This window comes from Zingiber officinale, chromosome 6A (assembly GCF_018446385.1).
Source record: "Zingiber officinale cultivar Zhangliang chromosome 6A, Zo_v1.1, whole genome shotgun sequence".
In the NCBI taxonomy this organism is placed as follows: Eukaryota; Viridiplantae; Streptophyta; class Magnoliopsida; order Zingiberales; family Zingiberaceae; genus Zingiber; species Zingiber officinale.
Genome location: NC_055997.1, coordinates 14,335,589 through 14,346,357, shown reverse-complemented (window position 1 = coordinate 14,346,357; position 10,769 = coordinate 14,335,589). Strand labels below are relative to the sequence as shown.

The 10,769-nt window shown below is 44.7% G+C and overlaps 1 protein-coding gene across 2 annotated transcripts; it reads right to left on the bottom strand.

Annotated features, from left to right (window-relative positions):
* Positions 1 to 9,533: 9,533 nt before the first annotated feature.
* On the bottom strand, positions 9,534 to 10,726 carry LOC121993738 (histidine-containing phosphotransfer protein 1-like). 2 transcript variants are annotated; one of them, XM_042548076.1, is made up of 7 exons: positions 10,558 to 10,726; positions 10,387 to 10,474; positions 10,140 to 10,270; positions 9,988 to 10,056; positions 9,830 to 9,901; positions 9,691 to 9,763; positions 9,534 to 9,607 (listed from the first exon to the last, which is right to left on the bottom strand). In XM_042548076.1, the coding sequence occupies exons 2-7, from the start codon at positions 10,444 to 10,446 to the stop codon at positions 9,557 to 9,559; spliced, it is 456 nt and encodes a 151-aa protein (XP_042404010.1). In that variant the 5' UTR covers positions 10,447 to 10,474; positions 10,558 to 10,726; the 3' UTR covers positions 9,534 to 9,556. The 2 variants fall into 2 exon arrangements, with proteins under 2 accessions (XP_042404010.1, XP_042404009.1); XM_042548075.1 differs by having other exon boundaries at positions 10,387 to 10,725.
* Positions 10,727 to 10,769: the final 43 nt, after the last annotated feature.

The following is a 10,769-nucleotide window of genomic DNA, read 5'->3' as shown; positions in this document are numbered from 1 at the left end:
AGGCCTACCGACCGGCCACCGCAGTGCCGACCGGCCGTGAATCCCTCGAACCGAAGGAAAGACAACCCAACTAGAGGTCGGGTTTCTGATGCTCAAGGTAAAAAGGTTTCAAGGGTCGAGCGGGTTGTCCGTTCGGCCGGTGCATAAGGCAACACATGCAGGAGCAGTCTCATCCGAGCATATGACCGATGCAGAAGTGATATACCTGCCGAGCGGCCTATCCGCTCGGCCCTAGAATATACAGGGAACGCAAGAGGACAAAGGGGACGGAGGATAACATCATCCTCGAGACATCTGCCGCCGACAAGCAGCAGAGTTGGCGGCCGAGCTGTACACAGAATCATACGGTGGAAGCTTCCACCGTCACATCCGGAATATGCTCGGACGATTGCGGAATGGCGTCAGAGGTACTTTTCTGACATAGACTCGTTAAGGTATGTTTGGGGAAGCGTGCACGCATCGAGAAGCGTGCCCGCATTTCCCCGGGGCACTATATAAGGACCCTCAGACGTCGACGAAGGTATGAGTACATCTCTACTATAGCCACATTACGCTACTTCTCTCGTTGCCTGACTTGAGCGTCAGAGGGTCGTCGCCGGGAAACCCCTCCCGGCTCGGCTTCTTTGTAGGTTCAGCGGCAAGCTACACCACCAGTCGGAGACAGCGGAGCGTGCCACGTCCCCAGCATCCGTCGACTCAGCGCTCGGACAGGATCAATATATATATATATATATATATATATACACACACGGAGATGATACGCTGCGCGTCGCACAGTATGCGACTGTGCGCGCGCAGTGTATCATCTCCGTTTCTTTTGTTTCTTTTAATTTTTTTTAATTTTTAAATTTTAAATTAAAATAATTTTTTAAAATTTATTTTTAGGGTTCAGACTTATCAGGCATGATTTTCTGGATCACTTTTTTTGGTCCACGGGATGTGCCACTCGTATTTGCGGCCGGATCGTGGACGCGATCCGACCGCAAATGGTTGCGATTCTTTTCTGGGTTCACCGTCCCTGCCAGGTTATAGTTTTTGTTCGCAGCGGGCGGCTGGAGGCCGGCCAAAGGACACCTTCGCTCTGCGCCCAGTAACCTGATCACTTATCCACCACCAGAGGCCTCCGGTAGCCCGCTCCGAACAAAACCTATAATCTGGTAGGGACGATGAGCTCAGGAAGGAATCACAACCATTTACGGTCGGATCGCGACCACGATTTAAATACTTATGGAATATTGTAATCTATTTAGGGGATATAACTTAATGTATTTAAGATTTATATAAAAAATATTAATTTTTTAATTCAAAATTAAAAACCTAAAATAAAGAAAATTACGCTAATGTCCTGCGCGCGCACAGTCGCGCGCTGTGCGGCGCGCAGGACATCAGCGCTCTATATATATATGTCTTAAGGGTAGAGGAGTAATTTGGAGAAGGGGAGGTGTAATTGGGTAAAATCACTGTAGCACCCTTTTAGGATACTGTTCATGCGCGAGAAGAATGGGGGGCTTGGCTGCTTCGTGGTTTCCGCCGCCAAGGGGATCTGGTTCTTCCTCTCAAGCTCCTCGCCGGCGCTGACGTTGACGCTGACGCCGACACCGACCTCCTCTCTTCTCCTCTCCCACTCCTCTTCGTGACTCCACCACTGGGTTGATTCGCCGCCGCTCCTCTCCCTCCTCTTCCTCGCAATGCTACCCTTGAACAGATTGGTCGTCGCTCACCTTCTTCCTCGCCACGCCTCCGCCATTGCCGACCTCATCGGCACCAACACCAGAAGAGTAGGGATGACAATTTCACCCGAACTTGATGGGTAATCCGACATCTAACCCGAATGGAGCAGGATATGGAGGGAATTTTTATACCCGATTATAGTAAATGAGTATTCGAGTATGGGTATGGAGGCGGATGTGGTAAAATCCTACCCATACCCTACCCAATACCCGATATATATATATATATATATATATAGCCTCATTTTTTATTGAGAAAGAAAAAACTTTAGCCCGCTTTTCGTCTTAGAAAAAAGACTTAGTTTGTCTTTTTATCTGGTCATCAACACATATCTTATCTTATTTTTCACGAAAAATGTTCACCCGATCGAAGGAGCACGAGACGAGGAAGAGCTGACAAGTACAATGAAATAATTTTTTTTTAAAAAAAATGAAAATGGTAGGGAGTAATAGGATGATGGGTAGGATATGGATATCCAAAAATCCGACGGGTATGGGGATGAGTATGAAAGTTAGGGTTTAGGATTTAGGGTTTAGGGTTTAGGGTATGGGTATAGATATAATAAATAGGGATGGGTACGGAGGAAATGAAATCCTACCCAAATCCTACCCATTATCATCCCTACAGAAGAGGGGGGGGGTTGCGTTTTTCCCTCTTCGAATTTTGCTTCCGCAGCCGACGAAGCCAAGCACGCATCAATAGTCTTCGTCGCCTTCTTCCCCAGCGCCGACGGGTCGCTACCCCCTGCTCTACCTCTCCTCTTCCTCTCATCCTCTCGCCGGAGCCACATTCGAGCCACCCCTCTTCTCGCTCTCGTGCACGCTGCCGCCGACGCTGCTCGCCATTGATGCCTATCATCGTCGGGACAGAACCATCCCCTTTTTCCTGGTTCGTGCGCAACAGCCTCTCTAGTCGGCAGTCACCGGGCACCGCGGCCCTGTTTGCCGACGCCTCTGTCTACTCTTCACGCCTCCATGCGCTGTAGCCCCCTTTGCCGGGATCCTCCACGCACTGTAGCCTCCCTGACCGGCAGTCACCGCGCGCTGACAGTCCATGTGCCGGCAGTCCCTACACTGATTTCGCCCCGACTCCGATTCCGTGTCGTTGTTGTATGCCGATCCAGTTTGTATGTCGTATCCCGAGCTACAGCTGTAGTATACCTCGCTATTATATTTCGAGCCTCGAGCTGTGGTTAAATCCCGATCTATGTGTTGCTATCATTGTATCACGGTCTGCGAGCCGCGGTCGTCTTTCGGATTGTATGCTTTGTGTCTAGCCTTCGAGGTGTTGTTATTTCCCGGTCCGCGTGCCGGTGTCTTATCTCAGCCCTACGTGCCGGAGTCATATGTCGTCCTGCGTGCCGATGTCGTATCCTGATCTACGTGCCGCTATTATATCCCGACCTGCAGCCCGTCTTCTGGCTCCGTGCCGTATCCGGTTCCACGTCGTTAGATCCAGCTCTCCACTCTGATCGGGCGTCTACTCTTCCGGGTCCCGACAACTCAAGCAGCGTCTCATCCGAGGGCGCCCCTGGGCCAGGGGTACCTTCTTCGTTTATATTCCATACACATTTCCATTATTTTATGACTTAGTCTATTAATTATTTATATATTCGTTGGATTTGCCTCGAGCATCGGGGTACCGGGGGCCGGGTCAACTCGGTCACTGCCTGCAGGTAGCGTTGACCAGAAGACTTTTGAAGACTTGGTCAACATAGAAGTCATCTCAGCATACCCCCTTCCGGGACGTCGTGATTCAGTCAATATTCTCACCACATCACCTGATGATCCGTCTGACTCAGATTTCGAACATGATATATATATATATATATATATATATATATATATATATATATTTTATAAAGTAGCACTCAATAATATTTATTTTTTATTATAAAATAAAAAATAAATAAATTTCTTTGGACATAATAATAATAATTACATTCAGCACAAAAATTTTATATTGGCTCACTATTTAAAAGTCAACAATGCAGCCCCTAATAAAAATATATAGAATTGTTTTTAACGTAGGATCATACCAATCTTATTGAACTTTAGATTTCTACAGCTGATTATATTCATATTTATCTTTTGATTGAGTTCGAATCGAGTTCAATCTCTGATGCAAAAGATAGTGTGAAATCGACAATAATAAAATCTTGCATTGAATGAAATTATATTGTTTACAAAGATAAACATAGTGTACGATGTTCTATTCTAAAGAAAAGAAAAAGAAGAGAAATCAATAATGTTGGAAGCAGAGCTAGAGCTCCTGAAGCAGAATATAGGGTTTAGGGTTTACCCTAAACCCTAATTAATTTGCTGCGACTGGTGGATGGTTTGTGTCTGAATTCATGAATTTATCGCAGCAACCGAGCTCCGGAGATCCTGAACTGGAGAGGTCTTCTGCAGAACTTCTTCGGTCTCGGCTCAAATGGGTGGTAGTAGCCTTCGCTGAGCTTGCGCTTTGTTGCCGCTAACAGATTAGATCGAACCGACCCTTCCTGATCGTCACTGCGAGGCTCAGGATGATGCGACCGAGGCTCATCAGGTTTATGCAATGCAAATGTTGGAATAAGCGTAAGCGACCCTTCCAGATTAAGAGGTTTGTCTGCAGGTTGATGCTCTGTTGTCTGTGGATTCGATGGCTTAGTTTGATCATGATCATGGAGTTCTCTTCTAAGGCGGATATTGCCATTTTTCGAGACCGACACTATCTTCCAGGTTTCTGAGGGAGTAGTCGTCCGTTCAGCCAATAAACCTTCAACACTCTTGACGGGGTTGCCACGGCCAGACTCCTCCTCCTCCTCCTCCTCCTCATCCTCATCCTCAATCGCGTTGTCAAGGCTATCATCTTCCTTCTCCTTCATTGCTTTGACATCGTTGCGATCGTCCTCGTCGGCCTTCTCGACGTGGGGAATTGCGGTGAAGAGCATTTGTACAATTTTATCCTTCCGGATCCTGAACTCGTCCGGGTGATTGGAGGCAGCGAAGTGGATGGCTTGTCGGATGACGTGGAAGACGTCCGATTCGCCGGCCGCCCGAAAGACCTCCCGCCAGTGATCTAGGGTCTTCGACGAGGAGATCGCCATGGAAAACTTGAATGGAGGCTTCGGCGGCGTCGGCGAAGGAAGGATAACGGATAGTGATACTTTGGCGTTTGGTGGCGGAATGATCGGACTCTCCAGTCCTCTCCTTGATATATATCCGCCGCCAAAAAAATAAAAACACACAAAAAAACAAAAAGCGCGCGCACGTGCGGATCCAGCCCATTATCAGAGTTTTGGGCCATTAAACAAAGGGACATGTATATATATGCATATTTATCTTTTGAGTGAGTTCGAGTCAAGTTCAATCTCGATCCGTTTAAAAACTATGTTCAAAGTTAAATCTTACAAAAGAATTAAAACTCTGATTTCCAGTTTTTGTTAAAACTGTGTTTGATTGTATTCGTGTTATCTGGATAAACACCAAAAGAAGTAACAACCTACTCGCCTTTAATCTCTAAAAGAATTTATCAAACTTTATTTCATAATTATTATTTTTTTAAAAAATATTTATCAAGCTTTTAAATATAATTCGCTCCCCTCAATTTAATCCTGTTTTCTTCCACTGATTCCGTGGCCTTTTGGTCGCATGGTATCTACAATGGATGCTCCAACTTTTTCATGTTTCTATAAAACTAAACATTCAAAAATGAACTCAAAGAATAAGCATAGTGAAGGTAAGAATAGAGAACGAACACAAGATGACAATTTTTTTCAAGTGAACATGAAAAATCCTACACAAGATATAAAGAGAGACGCAAAATACAAGTGATATGCGGTGATGGAGGGAGACATATTTGACAGGGTCAATTGTCAAGGTGAAGGTCAAAGTCAAGGTTGTCAACACCCGAGTGCCAAAAGACCGAACAAAAGACAATGACAATGATCGATCGGGCAGTCAAGCCCCGATCGACGGTAGACAAATCCGAGCAGACCTCCAATTTAGTTCGGGATGATGCGTAAGACAGCCGACGCTCAATACGGGACAACAGGGCGTCGAGAGAGGCCGGATAGCTTGTTCGAACGAGGGAAGGAAGGTACTACAAAGCCATCGCATAGAAGAGCCACTGAGATCGACAGAGTGGAGGGGTCCTGACCGAGCGGCTACCCCGCTCGACCAAGCAGAGGGACTTGACCATGGACGGAGTGGAATCCCGGCCGAGCGGCTACCCACTCAGCCCAGCAACGAGACCACTATAGTATTTTTCGATATCCTTTTGGGAGGTAGTGCTGCTGACACGAGGCATGGTCAATAGGTGGATCGTATGACGAAAACTTCTACTATCATGTCAGGGATATGCATGCCCTGTTAAGATATGATGTCAGAGGTACTTTCTTGACAAGCCCTTTCGTGAGGCACATTGGAGAGCATATCTATGCCTCGAGAAGCGCACACGTCACCCACCAGAGCTCTATATAAAAGGAGGTCCATCACCAACGGAGGTACGTGTTATTTACTGTTTGCGCATAGATCTACAGTTGCTTCACATTTTTTCACATTCTGATGACTGACTTGAGCGTCGAAGGACCAACGCCGGAGTCCCCTTCCCTGACTCGGCACTGATGTTACTTATTTTTATAGAATGGAGCGAGATCTATAGTCAATCAACAAAATCATCACAACCCAACTTTTTTTTCAAGTGAGTATGAAAATCCTAGAGAAGTAAGAGTGTAGATATAATAGGACTCAGGACTTTCATCTCCTTCAGTCATTCCACTTGGAATGACATATAAAGTTGAGTCATTTAATTGTATAATAGGACTCTAGAGGATCATGGATTAGAGATAGTGAATGACGCGTAACTTTTAGATATGATTAATATTGACATCTAGCTCAAATTACTAATTAAAATGGATTCTGTCCTTTCGGGGTGGTGCGATGGTTAAGACATGGGGTGTTGTCACATGAGGTCTTAGGGTCGAAACTCGGCGTGACCGAGCATAACCTCCCCCATGTCTTGACCATTTGCACTAATGGCTAGTAGTCACTCGTGATTTACCTCCTCCGTGTTGACCTAGGGACGGATTGACGGAGATACTAGGGGCGAACGAATTGCCTTTTACCACATAATTAAAATGGATTCTGGGTAGAATATTTAGTTGCATAAAGAAGCATTGCAAAACTGACAAACCATTGATCATATATGGAACCAAATCGCTAACAAAATCAACTGTACACCCAATTTCTCAAAACCATTTTTTTTTTTTTTGTCCACAGTAGGTTTATGGTTTTACCTATTCAAGGCCTCAAAGTAGACGACATTAAAGTCCTAAATAAAATCCCTTCCAAATAAATCGGCATATTGATCCAGACATTCCAAGCACAAAATCCTTAAAAGCAAGGTTCACATATGATATGGTTACAGATATTAGCTTCCATCATTACACGCTAAGCAACTAGAGCTCCTGAAGTAGAATATATGATTTAGGGCTATACTCTAAATTAACGGCGGAGCCCGTCCGACTGATCTACCAAAGCTGATCCGAGTGATCTATCGGGGTTGATCGTGAACAGTGGGCTACAAGAGTCAACGACGACGCTATCCCTGAGCCCGTAGATTTCAACATGCCCCGCCCTTGCCCTAAATCCTAATTAATTTGCTGTAACTGGTGAATGGTTTGTGTCTTCATTAAGACTCGTGCATGCCTTCTATAGCTGGAGTGGGCAAACAGCTAGAGCTCCTATAGCATCTTGATTGCTTATATAATTGTCCTCTCAGAATGATCTAGTGGTTAGTGCATGAGGTGTTGTCATCATGATGCCTGGTGTTCGAATCTCGGCATAGTCGAAGTAAATGTCTCCCTCATACGTCAGTCACTATTCGGAAGGTTAGTAATCATCCGTGATTTATCTCCTTCGTATTGATCCTGGGATGGATTGACAGGGGAACTCCGGAGATCTTGAACCGGAGAGGCTTCTACAGAACTTCTTTAGTTTCGGCTCAAATGGGTGGTAGTAGCCTTTGCTGAGCTTGCGCTTTGTTGCCATAACAGATTAGATGGAGGCGACGTGGGGAATCACGGTTGCTTATATAATTGTCCTCTCAGAATGATCTAGTGGTTAGTGCAATGAGGTGTTGTCATCATGATGTTGGTGTTCGAATCTCGGCATAGTCGAAGTAAATGCCTCCCTCATACGTCAGCCACTATTTGAAAGGTTAGTAATCATCCGTGATTTATCTCCTTCGTATTGATCCTGGGATGGATTGATAGGGGAACTCCGGAGATCTTGAATCGGAATGACTTCTGCAGAACTTCTTTAGTTTCGGCTCAAATGGGTGGTAGTAGCCTCTGCTGAGCTTGCGCTTTGTTGCCATAACAGATTAGATCGAACGACGTGGGGAATCACAGTTGCTTATATAATTGTCCTCTCAGAATGATCTAGTGGTTAGTGCATGAGGTGTTGTCATCATGATACCTGATGTTCGAATCTCGGCATAGTCGAAGTAAATGTTTCCCTCATACGTCAGTCACTATTCGGAAGGTTAGTAATCATCCGTGATTTATCTTCTTCGTATTGATCCTGAGATGGATTGACAGGAGAACTCTGGAGATCTTGAACCGGAGAGGCTTCTACAGAACTTCTTTAATTTCGGCTCAAATGGGTGGTAGTAGCCTTTGCTGAGCTTGCGCTTTGTTGCCATAACAGATTAGATGGAAGCGACGCGGGGAATCACGGGGAAGAGCATCTATACAATCTTATATTTCCAGATTCTGAACTAGTCCGGCTGATTAAAGACAGCAACGCTGATGGACGAGGAGGTCACCATGAAGAACTTTGTTGGCGTCGGCGGCAGCGTCAGCTAACGGAGAATGATCGGGCTCTCTCCTCCTCTCGGATATATATATATATATATATATATATATATATAGAGAGAGAGAGAGAGAGAGAGAGAGAGAGAGAGAGAGAGAGAGAGAGAAATATTCTCCTGCGGTGTATTTTTTGCGGTTTTGGTGCGGTTGCCTTCCTGATCGGTCTGGTGACCGATCAGGGAACCTCCTGATCGGTCTGTAGACCGATCAGAGCATTTTCTGATCGGTCTACAGACCGATCAGGAGTTTCCTTGATCGGTCAGGAGATTCCCTGACCGATCAGGAGTTTCCCTGATCGGTCTGTAGACCGATCAGGAGGTTCCCTGATCGGTCCAGAGACCGATCAGGAATATACGTGGACTAAACCGCACCGATACCGCAGCATAAGCGCCGCAGGCTAGCATTCTCGTATATATATATATATATATATATAAAAGTCCATTTTTACACTTTTGGGACCGTTTTCAAGTCTATTTAAGCCCAAGGCTGAAGGCTGGAAGCCCACTGAAGATCCCAACGGGCCCATGCGAGAGCCCGGCCCGAGAGAATAAGTGCAAGATGATTAAGAGGGTTGATACTGGTCTTGACCATTTTGTTCTCATTTCATAAAAAATTTCATGAATTTGATAATAAATGCTTCAATATTGGAAACTAGTTAAACAAGAGAGAACATAATTTCCTTAGTTATTTCCAATCTATCGCAATATCGATCTCAAGATACAAAAAATCTAGTTAAACAAGCAAAGAATCCAACATCATACACAATTAACAGGTTCTTCAACTATACTCTCCTTTCCTTGGATGCTCTTGTGCAAGACCACCATTAAAATGAACATGAAAAACATCGAAAATCTCCATAATAAGTGCACCATAAAGCTAGTTCTAAAGTAAACAATCTTACAAGTTTAAGGAACACCTCTCAAACACTCACTTGCCATTTTTCTTCTTCTTCTACTACTACTACTACTACCACATCATGGGGACTGATCCACCAGCAGCCACAATCTGCTGCTCCAGCTGCAATTCAAGAGAAATGTGATTAAGTTCAATGTCAAATGCAGCAGACGAAGAGTTCCGATCGATCGATCGATCAATCATACCGCGAAGAGAGTTTCCAGCTTGTTCTTCACCAGGAAGTATTCATTCCTGACTTGCCTGAGGCACCTGAGGCACCTGAACAAGAAGCAGATGAATCAAAAATTGAGAACACCATGCATGGCTGATGCACTACTGACTGACCCTTCCTGATTCATTTCCTCACAGCAGTTGCGAAAGGCCACACAGACATTTTTAACCCTTTGAGCTCCAATGCTACAAGGTGAAATCAGAGGTGTGTATGTGAAGGGGATTCAGAGCAGCTGTGAGAAACTTTTTTGCTTTTGAAATGTTAAAAAAACCTGGCACTGCTGCCTTTCAACTGATGAACATGGGCGTCCACTTTCTTGAAATCCACAGCCTGCTGGTTGCTGGAGAGGAAGAGAACAAGGATGAACAATCCAGAGAGAGTGATGGAACAGGACTAGGGTTTTCAGGGCAGATGAGTACTCACAGGGTCCTGCTTAGCTCATCGAGGAGCTTCTCAGAATCCTCAAAGAAAAGAGTGACGACCTCAAGAACAAACTCAGGGCTGCTCTCGTCCTGCAGCTGCTGCAGCTGGGTGAACTGGTTGTCCAAAAATCCCTTTTTTGGATTGATTTTGTTGTTGTTGTTGTTGATCACATCAAAGCATCAAAACGAAGAAGGGAGAAAAAGAAAAAAAAAAATTCAAGAAAAATGGCGTGTAGGATGATAAATACCTCATGGAAGAGAGTTGAAGCGAAGTCAAGGTATCTTCTTTGTAGGTTGCCAATCTCCATGGCGCTGAGGAAGAAGAAGAGAGTCTAACTGGAGAGAATCGCAACACACACTTTTAATTACTGCCTTGAAGAAAAGCCATAAATTCTCATAGAAATCTGCAATGAATTCACCTTCCTCTTTGGTTCTCTCTACCCTTTACAACCTATGCTACCATCTATAGCTATAATCCATCCATAAACACCCTCTCTCTCTCTCCCTCTCACAATTTGAAGGGAATCTCGATAAACAAATAAGAAACAAAATGAATGAATGAATGAATAAATAAATAATAAAACCAAGTCTGATCAATGTTAAGCATGTTATTATAGTTTCTCTTGTTCTT

Coding starts and splice junctions, on each gene's coding strand:
- LOC121993738 (XM_042548076.1), bottom strand. CDS start 10,446: ATGGAGATTGGCAACCTACAAAGAAGATACCTTGACTTCGCTTCAACT. Junction 10,271..10,386: donor CTTCAACTCTCTTCCATGAG/GTATTTATCATC, acceptor AATCCAAAAAAG/GGATTTTTGGACAACCAGTT. Junction 9,764..9,829: donor GAGGAAATGAATCAGGAAGG/GTCAGTCAGTAG, acceptor CTTCTTGTTCAG/GTGCCTCAGGTGCCTCAGGC.